The sequence below is a fragment of the Excalfactoria chinensis genome, chromosome 11, assembly GCF_039878825.1.
Source record: "Excalfactoria chinensis isolate bCotChi1 chromosome 11, bCotChi1.hap2, whole genome shotgun sequence".
Classification (NCBI taxonomy): Eukaryota; Metazoa; Chordata; class Aves; order Galliformes; family Phasianidae; genus Excalfactoria; species Excalfactoria chinensis.
The window spans coordinates 15,667,593-15,685,839 of NC_092835.1; the positions used below are offsets into that span (position 1 = coordinate 15,667,593).

The window sequence follows — 18,247 nt, forward strand, 5'->3', positions numbered from 1 at the left end:
GCTCAGCCCGGTAGGGAAGGTGGCCCCCACCACCACCACCTGGGTCCTCTCATCCCCGGGGCCGGCCGGCCCGGGGGCACCCGCGGCAAGCGGGGCGTGCGCCAGGACCTCTTCCAGCGGCGTGGCGAAGGATTCGTCGTCTATCAGCGCGTCCGCCTCGTCCAGCACCACCCAGCGCAGCCGCCCGAGGACCAGGAAGCGGCGCCGCAGCGCGGTCCGCAGCGCCCCCGGGGTGCCCAGCAGCACGGCGGCTCCCGGCGGCGGCGCCCGCAGCTGCCGCCTCAGTCCTCCCGCGGCGCCGCCGCCTGTCAACCCGCGCACCAGCAGCCCCGCCGGGCGGCACAGCGCTTCCGCCACCGCGCCCACCTGCGCCACCAGCTCCCGCGACGGCAGCACCACCAACCCGCGGGGCGATGCCTGCCGCGGCGCCGACCCCTCGGACTTCTCCACGGCCGGCTCCGGAGCGGCGGGGCGGGTCAGCAGCCGGTCGAGCAGCGGCAGCAGGTAGGCCAGCGTCTTGCCGCTACCCGTCTCGGCGGCGCACACGGCGCTGCGACCCCGGCGCAGGGCGGGGATGGCGAGGCGCTGCACCGCCGTGGGGCGGCCGATAGAGAGGTGCTGCAGGGCGGTCAGCAGGGCCGGCCGCAGCCCCATCTCCGCGAAAAGCGGGCCCTGCCCCGCCTCGGGCTGCGGCTCCCTCAGGGCGGGGGCCGCGTCCTGGACGGCCTCGAGCTGGAAATAGTCCCCACGCGCCTTCCTGTGCTTCCAGCCCGCCGACACCAGCTGCGGTCTCTCCCAGCGCCCCACCGTCTGCCAGCGGGGCTGGTTCAGCTCCGGCCGCCGGCTCCGTAGCAGCAGTTTACCGGGCCGCACCTCTACGGTCCGTCTCTGCCCGCGCTGCCGGCCCCGCTCGCCCCGCTGCAGGCGCATCCGCAGCGCCCAAGGGATGCGCACCACGTTGTCGGGGGGCTGCGCGCCCGCCGCCCGGACCGCGGCCGCCCCGCCGCTCCTCAGAACCATGGCCACCCCCACGTGATTTGCGGCGGCGCGGTCTGATGACGTCACGACCCAGCGACCCGCCCAGCCAGCGCCGCGCGAGGAAGGTGAGCGCGTGGGGCTGTACCTCAGGCGGCGGCCTCAACCCGCCTCGCTTTCTCTGTTTCAGACAGCAGCAGAATGACAGTGAACACACCGCTGTGCTTCAGGGGAAAGAACATCCTGGCCCCCATGGTGCGTGTGGGAACGCTGCCAATGCGGCTTCTCGCGCTGGACTACGGCGCAGACATCGTGTACTGTGAGGTACGAGCGGGATGCCTGGGGACTCGGTTACTGCCGGCAGGGTAAGGGAACGTGGGATGGAGAACCTGGGGACGTGGCTGCGGGTCGCAATGTCGAGCACAATGCTTCGCTTCATTCACTTTGTTCTACTTTTAATCGTTATTATTATTTAATAAAACAGAGAACTGTCGACAGCTGGATGGCTTGTATCTCATTAAGATTCTTCCCCCCCTTGTTCTCAGGAGCTGATTGACATAAAGATGATGCAGTGTAAGAGAGTTGTAAATGGTAAGCGTGGCATTTCTGTTGTTAATACCTGTAAGCATTCTTTTTTTATTATTATTCAAGAGAAAGGCATTTGCTGAAGTAACCTTACAGCGATCACAGTGAGGTGCAGATATCTATAATCCCTCTAAGCAGTTTGTAGAACTTTGAAGTCAACTTTTGAAGTGCCATTCTTACACCTGTAAGTTTCTGTACAGTTTCAGACTCTCATTTCTATTTCTTCAGGCACTTCAGTTGTTCAGCTGGTGCCCCTCACGGAAACCACAAATCTTTTTAGAGGACAGAGTTAATCATTAGTAACACGTTAATGTATTTTTATGTTCTGGGATCCTAACACACAGTTCTTCTCTACCTTCTGCTGCACAGGAAGAAAAACCTCACCATTGAATTAAGCTGTTGCAGGGATTCAATGAGTTTTCTGTTAAACTTTTTCACAGTGCTTAGGTCATTGGGTATGCAGGTGAAGGGAGCGGTGCTGGGCTCAGCTCACAGCCACAACCCCTCCTGCAACTAAAACCTTATATGAGCCCACTGCAGTGGCCAAGAAACACGTTCATTTGGACTTCAGTAGGGACAGGTTGTGATCAAGAGTCTGTATAAGTATTACCTGTTGGTAGCACTATAATGTATTTGCTTTTAAGTCCAGTGTAATAAGGAAGCAATGCGTTTGAGATCTTACTGTCATTCTTTCCTTAACTTCAGGTCTGGGGCCTAGATTTGGCATAACATGATTTTCACAGGCAAGTTCTTAAAAGACCTTTATAAGTTTTACAACAGCTGAGTGAGATGAGAAACAGCTTTTTGTAGCGTCCCTGTCAAGGAGTAGAAGTCAACCATAAGTCCACATTCAATTCTTACCTTTCTGAAAACTGTAGTGTTACATTCATTCCGGCTATTGCTCCCCCTACAAACAAGTTGGGAGGTAATTTGGGAGTACCCGGTAATGGAATCTGCAATTTGCAAGAAATGTACTGCTTTAGGGAAGATCAGTTGCCACTGCTTGTGCTGTTCATGGAAGTTTTGCTTGATAGCCTTTTGCTCATATGCAAATTGTATAGGCGTGACTTCCTTTATGGTTACATTTATACATTACTTGTCTGTTTTATGTTTCTCACTTCATGTAGAAGTACTTGAAACAGTAGACTTTGTTGCACCAAATGAAAGAGTTGTTTTCAGAACTTGTGAGAGGGAGAGGCACCGTGTCATCTTTCAAATGGTAAGAAAACAAAAGCAGGTACTCTCCTAAACAAGGTAGTGCTAATTAACAGTTTTAATCTAAGTCCAGAAGAACTCTATATTACAGACCATCTATTCTATGATGCTTCAGATGAGGATAAAATTTTGCATAATTTGTTGCGATATTTTTAAACTGTTGGTACACATGCAGTTAACGTGCTGCTGTGTAAGTTCAGAAAAAGGGATTAGGGTGAATTCTGTGCTCTCTGAAGAGATCCTGTTTTTGTAATCAGTATATTTATTGTATTTCTGAATGGCAAATTGGTAATCACAGCCTGAACCTCTGATTAATCAGCTGAGGCAAATGCCTGGTTAGCTGTGGGAGCACAGGTGAGAGTAATTTAGCTGTGCTCCCGGAAGGGGTGAAGCTTGACTCCACCTCCTCTAGACCTCATTTAAGGGCTGACCACCACTAAAGCAGCATCTCTTGGAGATTGCTCCTTGGTGGAGACTGCCTCAGCATTTCCCAGTGAAGGCATCCATATTGGTGAGTTTTTTCCTCACAAATAACCTTCTGAATATCTGTTCTCATCTTTGTTACCGTCTTTGTATCATTCCACCTTACAATTTCTAAACATATACATACCAGCAATGAATTACAGTGATGCTTGGTCACATGCTTTAATCTTGCACTGTGAGCAGCCTCAATGGAAAGACTAAAATAAATGATAGTGTTTATTCTGTCTAAGAGAGTATTATTAGGATGTTCCTTAATGATGCCTAAATTGATGGAGGAGGGAGGCTGCATTAGGCAATGAAAAAAGACGTTCTTCAGTGGTAATGATAACTCTGGAATAAGCTGTATATAGAGGCTATGACTCCTTAAGGGTGGAAATTGTTGAGAACAGGGTGAATATCCAGTTGTGATAGGCTGAGAATATTTGATACTGTTGTAGGTTAGGAAAGATAACTGATTTCTCAGTTTCTTTTTGTATTACTTTTTATCATTCACTGGGTGACGTGCTTAAGCTAAATGGCTTTGCTATCTGTTGTGCTGTGAAAGGATCTCTTTTACACTGTATTAAATGTTTAGAGCAAATATAGTTTTACACATGTGGAAGTGAACTTTTTAATTCACTTGATGCTATTTTGTAATTATATGCTCTTATCAACAGGGTTCAGCAGATGCTGAAAGAGCCTTGGCAGTAGCTAAGCTTGTGTAAGTCATCTACTCTCACCCCATTCCTGCACTGGCTTTGTAGTTTTGTTGTTGGTAGTAGTGGTGGTGGCTGCTCTTTGTTTGTTTTGGGAGGGATTTGCTTTAGAGAAGAAATGTTCTGGAAGGCAAATCGAAGTGATTCAAAGGATGGAGGTGGGTCTTGATAGGACCCTTGACAGGTTCAAGAAAAGGGTTTTTTTTCTTGGAGCTGAACAGTGTAGGGTAGTACTGATTAAAGTCTTGGTGATTGATAGTGCGACAATGTAGACTACAACTTAAAACAATTCGTACTCCAAATAGCAGCTACATGATTTCTATGCAGGGATTGAATAGCACTACTTTAGTGCAGTGGGTTTGTCCTTGATCTTTCCAATATGGAATTCTGTGAATAATACACACTTGCTAATAAGGGCAATATGCCTGCAAATGACTCCTATTTTTTTGTTGTTTGAAACCTCTAGTAAAATACTGTGCAGTGATATAAAGTGCATCTCAAACGTTTTGAAAGGTGTTTTTAAGTCTCCATTTTAAATAGATGGAACTTCCATAAGGCTTTTTGTTGACACTGGTGAATTTGGTGGTGAATGTGGTTTGTATCACTTAATTCTAGATAAACACATTAAGATGAGCATTTGCAGCTTCTGCACTGCTCATTGAAACACTTAGACTGGTTTTCAGACTGCTGTTTAAGTACATATATAAATGAGAAGCTGAAAGTTCATAAGTTCAAACAAAAAGTGAACCTTAAATTTACATTTAAGCCTTATAATAATGAAATAGGCTTCCTGGCAAGGTATCTATTTCCTAATTGTTGTTCTAGTATGCTGAAATACATTTTTCTCCTTTCTCCTGTTTCAGGGAAAGTGATGTAGCTGGTATTGATATCAATATGGGCTGTCCAAAAGAATATTCTACTAAGGCAAGTGGGTTTTGATTATTCTTAAATCTTTTTCTTGTTGATACCTTCTATAGAAAAGACTCCCAGTTCAGAAGACTCAAAGCTTCATCATAGGGAATAAGCCTGGCTGTTATGTGTAAACTGTGTCTTCTGGTCTTTGTATTGCTGGCATTTTTAGTATTTGGAACTGTCAAGTGGAGCTATAATGCTTTGTCCTTTAAGGAGAGATGATAATATATTCACATAATTAATACTTTCCTTTCCTAATTCTATGTTAGCACTTCTTTCTATCTGGAAGCTTTTAGTGTCCTTTTCTTAAGGCAAAAAGACAAACAAAGACTTGAAGTCTTCCCTACTTCCTTTTATCAGTCTAAGCTTTTGTAGAACTTGGATATTTTCTTCTGTTAAACCAAGTTGCACATGGACCAAGTAAACCATTCTTTCCATCCTCAAAATAGAATTTGGTGCTAGTTTATTGTATCTGGTGCACAAATAGACATAGCCAATTGAAATATCTGGCTGTAAAATGCAGTGTTGTTAAAACAAGGAATAGTGATGGCCAAACCTGCTGCTGCCAAATATGCCCATAGCTTGCATGATGCCATGACATTGTACAGATCTCTTATTCTCCTTTTACACTTTTTAAGTCAAGAGAAAAAGAAATATTGTTTAAGTGAATTATATTTTCCAGTAATGGAATTTGTTTCTTAATTAAGCTACTTGAATAGGGAAAGGGCTTATTCTAGATCTTAAAGAGATAGAGGCTACATGAAGTTTTAGAACAACCTGTGTTGTAATGCCTTTCCCATTGTACTGATCTGTCCAGTAGCTACACCAAGGGGCTGTAGTTGTCATGTTGACAACATGCCATTAAATTCATAATATCTGGTAATGTTTCTGCTACTGTTTTATTTAGCCTTTATTACTTTCTTCTGTACTGAAACTAATTACATGAAAGACGACTTTGTTCTTCCACAGAATCATAAGTAAGAACAAAACACCCATCCTTTATTAGGATGGAAGATTGAAAATTCATATGCTTGTGAATGGTTATTTTTCACCAGTAATATTGGATCAAAAAAAGTTCATACAATCTTTAACTTGTTATATCTGCCTATTGGTCCTTAGATCTATGCTTGCAGGTGAGACAGTGCTGAAAGAACAGCCAAAACATTGAATTAATAAAGTGTTCATAATGTGTTTAATACAGTCACTTAGAAAAACAGGTCCACGAAAACTAAGTTTGCAGCGTGTAGGCAGGAACTAATGATAACAAAACTCTGCAAACATGATGTGTAATGCTCAAGCAATATATCCCAAATGCTGTGCTGTCACTTAATAAGTAGGAACTAGATGATTACAATGCTAGAAGTGGCTTTTTGAAATCTGTTTTCTCTTTGATGTAATGGGAGCAAGTTGGTGCCCTGAATTACTGCTTCATTATCCTGGTACTATTCCAGGAAACGCGTTTCACCAAGCTGTTCTCTAATGCTCCTGCATTTCAGATTTCTCCATTTTATACTTTCTTTGTTTAATGAGCACCGCAGTATTTTTGCTGTGGTCTGCTATTAGATGAAATAATCAAGTTGAGAAGTGTCTGTGTTTCTCATGTTCCTAGTGTCACCATTTCTATGTATTTTCTCAGGGAGGTATGGGGGCAGCACTTCTATCTGATCCTGACAAAATAGAGTCTGTAAGTATTATCAGTGTTTAGCATTTTTCTTAAAAGCAGTATTGGGTCTTTTTATCTATCAGATAAAACGATGCACTCAGTTAATGATTGTGTGTGTTTCTTAAGTATGTGAGGTTCTTTAGAGAGCCTCAGATGTTAAACTGTTTTAATTTAATTGCATTTTGAAGTAAGGAAAGTTTTGTTCATGTCACTTCTGTAATCACATTTTTGTCTTCCCCCTCCAGATACTGACTACTCTTGTTAAAGGAATTTGTAAGCCAGTAACCTGCAAAATCCGCATTTTGCCCTCAGTAAGAACATTAATTGTTACGCTTAAATGCTTTACTTTAGTTTAATTCTGTGACTTAAAAATGAGTTCCAGTATATGGAATTCGAATAAACTGATGTTTTTTACTTGCTTTTGTGAGGTAGCATTTGGAATTATAATTGTTTGGAGTGCTCAACTTTTCTCCTGTATTTCCAAAACTCAAGAAAGTAGAAAACATTAGATGCTTACACATGGTCTTATTCTACTGAATTCTGAATAGGGATATTTCTATAATCATGGATTTTAGTCTTGTTTATTGTAACCTACTTAGTTAATCTCAAAGGCTTTGCTGATTGGTAAGCACTGACCGGAAAATAAAAAGGAAGAGCATATGGTTATTGTTGAAGGTTGCTATGTGTGGAACTGATGGGAAGTAATAGATATATGCAGCCACAGTGTGATAACCTTTGAATGCAGTGACAGTCTGCATGAGATTTAAATGAGTGGCGAAGCCAGAGTGCTAGTGTTAGTCCTCCAACTTCCAGCATTCATCTTAACAGTGAAGATTTCACTACTGAAATTGTGTTTAGAGTTGTAACTGTGCTCTAGAAACTGCTCGTATTCTGTGCAACAAGGAGCTTTGTTTCTTGACTCCTGATTACATGTATGTGCAAAGGCAGCAATAGTTACAAATGATACCTGAATTGAAAAGGCTGCAGAAATTGTATTTAGGAATTGATAGATTGAGCGCTAAAATTGCTAGCTTATGTGAGGAGATTTGTAATCTTTCCCAGAAGCAAAACTTCTGTCGCAACTTCAGAATGACTTTTTATAGGTGGATTCTTGGGTGAAGTCATTCATTTCAAGAGAATTGTGGCAGGAGTTATTTTTATAGAACAGTTGCATTTTTATATTGTCAATGTCTTTTCTAAAATGTAACTGAGGAATATTGTGAAGATATGTGGTTTTAAACACATGTTTTAAAGGTGATATGTACCTTCTCTTCCTATGAGTTTTGAAAATCTGTTTGAGTACATGTTCAGTTGCTGGGAATGGGAATCATGTGTCTCTTACTGAAATAAAAGGATTCTGGCTTCTGTTTTGTATCTTTGAACTAAGATCGTGTCATTCTCTCCTACCACTCAGGTTGAGGATACTGTGAATTTGGTAAAGAGAATAGAAAAAACTGGTATTGCTGCCATTGCAGTCCATGGAAGGTAAATCTGTTCCAGGCAAGAGTTTTACATCTTTGCTACGCTTTGCTGGCAAATGTCGCACAGTAAGATATGATTAGAATATACTCTGCATACAGTATGTAATTCTCATTTCAACTGCTAGCTAAAGAAGTATTTTTAAGAATCAAGCTAGTCATTTAGTGCTGATGAACTTTACTGCTATTTTCTTAGAAATTTAGGTTCAATAAAAACCAAATAAAACTGTCTTGAATGCTGTGTCTAAAAATATGGAGTTACAGTAGCAATAACTTTAAGTGCATTTGATTTAAAGTATGTTTGCATTTGAAAAAAAAACAAAATGAGCAATAATAAGTATTTAAAATTGATTTTTCAGCTAGTTCTGCTGTGATTTAAATACATACAATTTCCTTAGGAATGTTTTGGTCTTTTTTCTTTGTTGGAAAGGAAGAAGGAGGAGAGGCCTCAGCACCCTGTCCACTGTGATGTGATCAAAGCCATATCTGAAGCAGTCTCCATTCCAGTAATAGCAAAGTAGGTTGGAATAATCAGCTGGTTATTGCAATACACCTGTACCTAGCTGAAGATGCACTAGTGAAGAAGAAAGGGGGAGATTCTTCGTGTGGGGGCAAATACTTACGTTACAGGATGGGAAATACTTATGAAGTGTCATTTTCAAACAATGTCAGTGTGATTTATTTATTTATTTGTCTTCCCTGTCCATTAAGGGTTGTATGGAAGCATGCATGTTTGTTTAAAATGCAAACCATCTTCCATCTCTGTTTAAAAAAAAATCTTCTTCAAGAGAAAATGTGCAGATAATGAAAAAAAATAAGATGTAATCAAGATGTAATTGATGTTTCAATGGTCTATCATTAACATAACTCAGACCCATTTTTCCTCTTAGTTTTGAGATAATACCCTGAACACAGTGCCAGCATTAATAATGTAATCTCACATTTGAAAATGCAAGGCTCTGTTAAAGTTTATAGAAGAGCAACTAAAACTTTCTGGACCGTAACAGTGATGTTCATTTGTAGTGGAGGATCTCATGACTTCATCAAAGAATATACAGACATTGAGACCTTCCAGAAAGCAACCGCTGCCTCATCTGTAATGATAGCTCGTGCTGCAATGTGGAACCCATCTATCTTCAGAAAAGAAGGTCCTTTCCCCTTGAAAGAAGTCATGCAAGATTACATCAAATATGTATGTATATTTTGGAAGATTTTCCTTGTTAACATTGTTTATAATTTAGTTCAAATCTTAATACGGTGTCTTAGTTCCTCTTACTTTCAGAGACTTAGACTCTGGCAATATTTTAACATCTAGCATATAATGTGAGTCCTGCAAGTAAACCACTGCTGCTTCTGTTTTACTGTGTTCAGCAAATAATTTACAGAAATCATTCAGAAAACTTATTTTTTTTTCCAATTATTCTTTTCTTACATCCTGTTCCTTTAGCCCTGGTTTCCTGGCAACATTTGTGAGGCTTCCAGGGCTATCCAAAAACATCTAGCAATTTGGAAAGCCTATGATAAGTAGGGTGATTCTCTTGATGTTATTAGTGCAATTAATGTTGAACAGGTAAGTGAAGGAATATTGGCTACTTGCTGTTCCATTTTTTGAAGTCAATTCCCTACCACTGCCACGAATACTGCCACAAATTTTTAGCAGCCAGGAAGCCAAGGTTAGATGAATAGTCTTTATATGTTATTGAGAAAACTGTACGCTGTGTTTTGCTTTTCAAAAATGATTTTGAAATTCATCAAGAGATGTGAAGACTATCTAATAAAAATTAATTTGGTATGTTTTAATATACTTTGTCTTTCCCAGGCAGTGAGGTATGATAACCACTATACCAACACAAAATATTGTTTGTGTCAGATGTTAAGAGAACAGTTGGAAACTGCTCAGGGTAAGAAGCTGCATGCAGCACAGTCCACACAGGAAATCTGGTAAGCATGAGCTTCAGAAACAGAAATTGTATTCTGTATCAGACTTGCAAATTAGTTCTGTCTGTAGCACTACCTGTCACTTCTGGCATTCAGAAGTTGGGGGGAAAAAAGTGTACTTGCTGAGGCATGCAGTACACTGACCTTTTTCAAGTTTCCTCTATATTCAGGAGTTAAAAGGTTTAACCCTGAAGTTATCTATGTAGCCTTCAGCTAATTTGTATTTTATGTGTAAAAGGAGCCAGACTCCATCAATCGTAAAAGAGCAGTGGAACTTGTAAACATTACTTATATTTTGCAAGTTAGTTTCATTTCTGCAATGTTGAATGAATTTTACTGTAGTAAGTTGCTCTTTTTTGTGTGTAGTTTTCTGATTTGGTTAGAAGATCTGCAGTGTAGACCAAAAATGGAAGCAATCTTTTACAACTTCAAATAAATCATAACCAAATGGATGGTGGTGTTCTCTAGTGAATTAATAGTAAGGTGTATTATGTAAAGGAAAGAAACTTAAGTATGATTCAGGCCTTTAAACAGACGATTAGCAGAGGTATAGTATATGCACATCAGCACTGGGCGAAGGTCTAGGGTAAAGTTATGGTGCTTATGTACTGTCTAGTGATTCTTTAGGGCATTCTAAAATTGAATACAAGCAGGTTTCATATGTGTGATGCAATAAGAGTTGCAAAATTGGCTTAAGCAATGCGTGTGCATAGGAGAGAGCCTCTTAGAAATTGATTTAATCAGTTTTCATCAGCAAACTCAAAGCCTTCTAACTGTTGTTTCAAACTGGCTGGTTAATATCCAGATAAAGGAATAACTTAAGAGTTATGTAAGATGAGCTTATAGTCAGACAAAAATGCTAATGCTGCTGCCTTGTGGTGATGATGGTGTGTTGCAGCCATATGAGATTTTAACCTCAGTACTGAGTTCAAGACAAAGGCTGCTGCATTTCAGATGAAAGAATTTATGTAACAGCATGTTCACCTTCAACACTTTTCCAATTACTGCATTGGAAATAGTCTTGTGGATAGAGTGCATTTTGTTGTTGAACAGCCTGGTATCATTGAGTACTCTGATCACATTCAGCAAGTAAGTTTTCCAGTGCTATACAGGCTTTGTTACCTGTAGAAAATCAGTAGTCTCAGTATTTCAGAGCAGATGCAGTGGAATTTAATATGATTTGAGACAGTTGTCATTGATTCAAATCTTAATTTCCTTCTGTGTATTGGAGCTTGCAGAAAATACTCAGATTGAGCTAATAACTTGGATAGATATTGCAAGATATTTATTTCAGATTCTGCCTGGAGTTTCATATTGTAAATTAAATATACGGCGATAGAAATAGTAACTTTTTTCTACTTGCATCTCAAGTGTGTCTGATGAGAAGGAGAAACAACATAAAGTCACTGTCTAGAACATAGCTATGCTTTTGTGTGATATTCTGCACATATATACTCTATTTCAAAACAATGGCTTTCTGTACTTATTTTATCATAATTGCTTACAAAAGATCCATAATCTGATCTCTAATACAAAGAAGTTCTATTTCAATAGTGAAGCCTTTGAAATGTCCGAGTTCTATGAAGAGACAACAGCACTTTTTGAAGCTAAGAAAACATCTCTGGAAACTAAGAAGCAAGATGAAGATGACCAGATGGAAGATCCAGATGTAATAAAAATGGCTGTTAGATTTGACAAGTAAGCATACAAACTTATTTTATTTTACTGGCTTGCATTTGTAAAATGAATTTAACAATATTTTGTAGTTTTTAGAGAATAACGATTTGCGTAGCAGCATTTACAGAGTGGTGCTTTTTATGAAGCAATTTGTGCACATAATTAAGTAATCAGTAGCATCACTCTTCTTCCTGTGCTATTTAAATGTTATGATATTCACATGTTCTTCAGTTTTAGGCATCCGGAGACTCAGTAATTTATTAGAAGTGCTAAGCAATTAAAAAATCAAGCATCTGTACATAAACAAATATGAATATACAAAAGGTGTTGAGTTTTTAGACATGTCTCTTGAACTATCTAACAAGGAAGTGCCATTTTTCTCATAATTTGAGCTGTAAAAGTAAACCACAAAGAGTAACAGGTAGAGGTGACCTAATGAGCAGCACTGATTTTGTTGAGTTATTGACCTGATTTAAAGTAGTTCTGCTTATTAAGTAAACTCTTAAGCACAGTTATTGACCACAAATGTTTTTGTCTAGGCGAGAATATCCACCACAGATTACTCCAAAAATGTATCTTCTGGAATGGTGTAGGAAAGAAAAGCATCCTCAGCCTGTTTATGAGACTGTAAGTCAATCAAAAGACCTTTTCAAACCTCTTTCTCTTGTAAAATTGCTATTCTGAGACTTGGTGCTCTGAAAAATTCAGTTTCCCAGCTCAGTATTACTCTTCAGTAAGATGGTTCAGAAATTATTTTATATATATAAAAAATGGCAGCTTATTTTATTATGTAAAAATGAGGGGAGAAAAAACACAACAGTTTCTGTAGAGGTAAAAGAAGTAGCTGCAATTACAGGTCATTGCACAGAAGTCCATGATTGAAATACATTAACTTCTGTGAATTTAGGGCTTGGTTTAAGAATGGTTTCTTCTGTTGCTGGACACTGTTAAAAGTAGGAACTAAACTGGACAGGAGCAACTGCTTATTTAGGTTGGGGTCATTACTTATTATTGTGTTTTGTTTTGGTTTTTTTTTTTCCTTGTATAAGTATTTGAAGTTTGGACAAATCTTTTTAAAATCCTGATTATGTGAGGTTAAAGCTTTAGAATTAATTACAGTAATTTTAAGGGAGTGAAGACAAGAATAATAAGGAACCTTGGCAGTCTTTGCTGTATAATGTGACTGTTTTTGACACATCTCTCTTTTATTTCTTTTTCCTCTGCAGGTTCAAAGACCACTAGATAGACTGTTCTGCTCAGTGGTAACAGTAGCTGACCAAAAATACAGATCAGCTCTGTGGTAAGTTATTCTTAATGCTTTTGTAGCTGTTCTGTAGTTGTTTCTGAAGTGTTGCTTAAAAGTTTATTCCTGTGACTTTAGTAAATATCAGCTAAAAGATACCTCCTAAAGCTACGTCTGGGAGGGAGAAAGGAGTAAAAACTTCTGAGAATTAAATGTGACGTGAGACTAAATTCAAGTGAACTATTATATGATATCTTAATTCACCTAATGTTAGTCCACAATTTTAGTCCAGTAACAAACCAAGGGAGACAGAGGAGACATTTGATGGGGGTAATGTCTTCGGCCACTGCAGCAGATCTCAATACCAAGTCAGGATTAGGTGTCTGTGTGAAGTAGAAGACACAGTTCAGTGGCTACTCAGAGCTCACAGTTGATCAACAGTTACATCCAGCGCTGCTCTAAAGTTACATGACAGTATTATATGTTATCATCTATTAATATTGCAATTGGCTTCAGGCATTTGCACTTAAGTTGAACCTCATATAACTACAGAGTTAAACCTCAGTATTGAATGCTTTAAAGTGGATAAATGCAGACAACAATTACCGGTGTTTCTGGGATTACTGTTCAGAGACTTTAGGAAGCAAAGCTCAGCTGGTATGAAATTTTGAGAAGAAAAGGATTTCAAATACTGAATTTCACAAACATTTAATTTGAAGTCCCCCTTGGAATTAACAGAATCTTTATTATTATGGAACAGTTTCTGCTTGTGTCAGTGAACTTGTACACCTACCAGAGATGATATTTGGGCCTGAATGTCTTTTCAGAAAGTGATAATTCAAAACTCAGTTTTGTTTAATGATCATATTTACAAAAGTCAGCTTATCTGAGGACTGCAGCTACTTGGGCCAAACATATACTGACCTTTGAAATGAAGAGTTTGAGATGCAACTGTTCTGTCAGCGGAGGCAAATCAACATTGACACCTAGCAATATTCACATCACTTCTGGAACTGCTATTTTTTCTTCTGCTGTAAAATGACATGGCTACAGATGCTGTTTATTTCACGATGTTGCATCAGAGATGGGGAAGTAATTGTTTTGGCAGTGCAGAGACTTCAGTTTCTACTTTTACCTATGCTCTGTCTGCTTGCTCTTCAGGGACAAGTCAAAGAAACTAGCAGAACAGGCTGCAGCTATTGTCTGTCTGAGAACACTGGGTGTCCCAGAGGGAAAGCTGTGTGAGGGGGAAAACCACCTGATTAACAAACGCAAGAGGGAAGACCAGGAGTGCAGGAGGGAAGACCAGGAGCACTTGAACAACAGAGACCATGGAAAAGATCTTGCTGAGCCTTCCCATAAAAAAGCTAATTTTGCTGAAGAAAGTTCTGACGTGAATGTGCCTAAGATGCAACGGTAACGTGGAGATCAGAGGTTTCATGCAACTACACAGAAGCTAGAAATTAGCTTCTCTTTGTATATCTCGCTGTTCACATTTTGTCTGGATTCTGAGATGGATAAACCCCCCAGCTGTGAAAAATGCCAGTAAGACTTACTGTTCACCACTCACTATCCCCATGGTGCCTTTCAGACAGGATAAATTAGCAATCTGATTTTAGGAAACATTGAGAATATTATCCCAAACAATAAATTCTTTTAATATCAGATATTCTGTAGGCTACTTTGTCATTGGTTTTATTGTTTCTTTTAAGAAATTGATGGTATGCTGGTAAGAGATGTCTGAATGCAGCAGTAAGCAGATGGATTCATTATGGAACTAATGTACAAAAATGTTAGTTGCTAAGCAAGCATGGTTTTGTCAAATGAGTTTCATGTATGACTTGAGGCTTCACTTCCATCCATCATACTGACTAAAAGGATTTTGCAGAGAGGAGAACTTGAAAACAGTAACACTAAGCATGAAAATAACATTTCTTCTTGATTAACTTCTACATTTTACTCTCCAGAAATGTGACAAAAGAATTAATCGCGCTTTCCTGGTCTTTAGTACTACACTTATTTTCCAGTGGGGAATTGGAGCTGAGCCTGGTAGCTGTGAATAATTTGAACAAATTAACTTTGAGTTGTTTTGTACTTTTAAGCTTGAAAATTCTACTGAATGTCTATGTGTATATTACTAGCAGTACGGGCATTAAAGTATGGCAGGCACATCCAACCTGCTCCTGTGGGCTGCGTGCAGCCTGCCAGGGTTTGCAGTGCAGCTGCCCTCTGCCCTGTGCCATCCAGGTGGCAGCTGGCACACCCATACTTCAGCATCAACCAAATACGTTGATGCAGTGTTAACCCTACGTGGGCTGAAACCAGGACAAGGAAAGGGAACACAGTCACACTTTATGTTATTGCTTTTGGCAGTGTGTGTATTTGTGAACAACTGTTTTCAAGGATGCGAAAATGAAATGAAAAATGAAATTTCATCAGAAATCTGACCAACACCTTGAGACCTCACAAAGAGTTGAAACCACTGCCGTTGAGCCAGACTGAGGTGCTATTTTCACAAAAACAAGGTCAGATATCCCACTGGATGCTTTTGTTGATATCCTTTTTTTTATGTTTTAACAAACAATTAAACATTAAAATGTTTTGTTAACTGTATTAGATATTTTATGAGGGAAGTGCCAAAAATTGGCTCACGTTGTCAGAGGCAGAGGTTGGTGCTGCAGTAGTAGATGTTGAATCTTCATGCCAGTACCCGTTACATGTTGTTGCTGTGTGACAGATGGCAGCAGAGGGGCAGTCTGGCAGAATGGCATCTGCTGTGGGAAGTGTGTATGGAGCAAAGGTGTGTCACTGAATTCCTCCATGCAGAAAATATGGCACCCATTGAGATTTGTCAATGCTTGCTGAATGTTTATGCAGACCAACAAGTGGATATGAGTGCAGTGACACAGTGGGTTGCTTCTGCTGATACAGGCTCTTATGGGAATGGCATGCAGGGTCCTGTTCTCCCCGATGAAAATGCAGGGCTAATAGTAGTGACTGTGTTGAAAAATGATGTTTTGCAGCTGAAAATTTGCTCTATCAAACAGTGTTGCTGAGCTCATTGTATCTGTTGTAGTTTCCATGGAAATCAATAAGTGGCATTATTTTTGGAGCAAAATAATGTGCAGCATCAGACAGTTTCTCTTCACCCAGTGTGGCCCAGGTAAGCCAAAGTGTTGAATACCCATGAGGTATGGCTGTGTGATTTCTTGAAATGTGACTTGATTTGCATCAGTATGTAGCTGTTGGTGATGCTGGTGGTCTTAATCAAAATCAATTTATCATCATCTTTAAGTTATCAATTCTGGTCTGAAGACAAAATTGCAGGGATATCATGCCCTGGTTTCTGGAGTACTGTGTAAACTTGCAAAATGCAGAGTGCTTGGGTGTTCAGGATATTCATCAAAAGTCTTCCTATTTAAAATATACAATCTTTTTCTTAAATGACGGTGCCAGTATGATGTTGTTCTTTTGTAGTGGAAGAACAATATCTCACTAGAGATAAGTATAGATATACATTCATTTTTAAAACGTCTGCTCTTAAGATCATAGAGTAATTTCTAGCAAATCTATGCAGTCTTTACTAATTTTGTATACTGCTCTATATACAGTTCAGCATACTTGAAGTTGATACAGCTTTTGTATTAGAATTTTATTCCAAAGCTGCAAAATAATTTGCAGCATTAAGCAGCAATCGAAGTAGTAGCCATTTTCCTACTGATGTTGTCTGGTGGCTTGTGCTCATTGCTAGTTTAGTGCCATCATAGAATAATTGAGGAAAAAGTAATTTTTTACGTCCTGCTAGCAGTGTGGCTTGCAAGATCTCATTATCATAGAATTGTATAATGTTTGATCTTGAAAAGGGTGTCAGATCTAACTCCTCTCGCTCAAAGCCGGGTCAACAGGAGCAGGTTTCTCAGGACTTTGTGTAGCTGGGTTTTGAGTACCTCCAGTGTAGGTGAGGCCACAACTTTTCTTGCAACCTGTTCAATCACCCTTATAGTGAAAAAAAAATCATGTGTTTCTCTAATTTTTGTTTTCTAATAAGAACATATATTGAAATCATTATTTAGATTATTACATGATGCTTGCATTTAATCATCTCAATTTATGATACAAAAAATATATACATATACAAATAATATATACAAATAAACATATTACATTGATGAAGCGGTCTGTGCTGTTGTTCTGGATGGGCACAACTAGGCCAAACGGTCAGAGCATGTGAAAATGAGAGTGAGAGTCACTCTGTTGGAATGAGCATTCAGTGCTAATTATAGAAGTGCTGTATATTCTGGCAATTGGCGAGAGGGCAGAATGTATGTTGGACACCCTTGACCAGCATCAAAAGGGGAAGCTGCAGCTGTGTGTGTACCTGCATATGAAAGTGTTCCTGCTTAATGTTTGTCTTCTGTTACACGTCTTCGTTCTTCTTAATTATTTTATGGCTAATGTGTGACTTCCTGCCCCACATCCATCGTTCTATTCATCTCAGGCTGTTCCAGTTAGGACAATTTGTATTCACTGTGCATATTCCCTTCCAAATGCTAGTTTTAAAGTAATTTCTTTTGTTAGCACAGTGCTTTCCTTCTAGAATTACTTCTGTTTACATTGGTTTTAAAAGACAAACTGCATTACTGAGTTGTCTGTAGGACAGCTTGTGTTTCTTTTCTGCTGTACCTTTTATAAACAGAAGGTGGCAGATATTTCTTTTTTGTTCTGGAAAACATGCTGACTTCTGCAGTGTCTAATGATTCAGCCATTGTGCTTTGGCATTCTTACATAGAATGGCAATGGAGACTGCAGTTGGGTTGAGGATATTTAGCCTTATTTTTCAGAATTTATTTTTTTTTCCAATATTCAGTGGGAAAAAAAAAACCAAACACTTAATCATAAGGAATTCAGTCAGGCGGCCTTTCTTTCCCATCACAAGGCAAGTAAACAGGAAAACAGTTGGGTTTGAGTCTTGCTACTGATGTTTCAGACACTGTTTATGATACCTGCTGATGTGCGGTCCATGTGTATAGGGAGTGCTGCATTTGCCCTCCCTGAAGCCTGTGTGTACACGGCTTATTAGAAGCATGAGTGGGAACACAAAGATACTTTTACTAGCCTTCTAACATGGATGTGCTTGCTGGGCTACCTCTGGGGCCTTGCTGGTTGGAATGCTTTTTGGAATGTCCCAGGCTCTGAGCCCAACCCCGCCCTGGAATGTGAGGTTAAATGTTGGCGGTACAGAGTTTGAATATTGAAATCCTAGAGTTCTCCAGCGCTGCAATTTCAGAAAGCTGGCAAGTGAACCACATGTCAGCTCAGCTGCTCTCTGATTCAAAGAGTAAGCATGCCTTGGGTTGCTGGGGGAAAGAGGGGGAGGTAGAAT

General features: G+C 39.9%; 1 protein-coding gene across 1 annotated transcript; it reads left to right on the forward strand.

Moving 5' to 3' along the window:
* The first annotated feature begins 270 nt into the window (after positions 1-270).
* Positions 271-14,530, forward strand: DUS2 (dihydrouridine synthase 2). Its single transcript, XM_072346750.1, has 16 exons — positions 271-504; positions 1,166-1,299; positions 1,521-1,566; positions 2,688-2,779; positions 3,915-3,958; positions 4,817-4,877; positions 6,502-6,549; positions 6,774-6,839; positions 7,943-8,013; positions 8,437-8,523; positions 9,030-9,198; positions 9,826-9,947; positions 11,499-11,642; positions 12,161-12,248; positions 12,848-12,921; positions 14,026-14,530. The coding sequence occupies exons 1-16, from the start codon at positions 414-416 to the stop codon at positions 14,282-14,284; spliced, it is 1,596 nt and encodes a 531-aa protein (XP_072202851.1). The 5' UTR covers positions 271-413; the 3' UTR covers positions 14,285-14,530.
* The last annotated feature ends 3,717 nt before the right edge of the window (positions 14,531-18,247 follow it).

Excerpts from the sequence above, each read along its gene's own strand:
- DUS2 (XM_072346750.1), top strand. The coding sequence starts at position 414 with ATGCCTGCCGCGGCGCCGACCCCTCGGACTTCTCCACGGCCGGCTCCG. Across the intron at positions 6,840-7,942 it reads AAATCCGCATTTTGCCCTCA|GTTGAGGATACTGTGAATTT; the intron begins GTAAGAACATTA and ends CCTACCACTCAG. Across the intron at positions 8,524-9,029 it reads TCCATTCCAGTAATAGCAAA|TGGAGGATCTCATGACTTCA; the intron begins GTAGGTTGGAAT and ends GTTCATTTGTAG.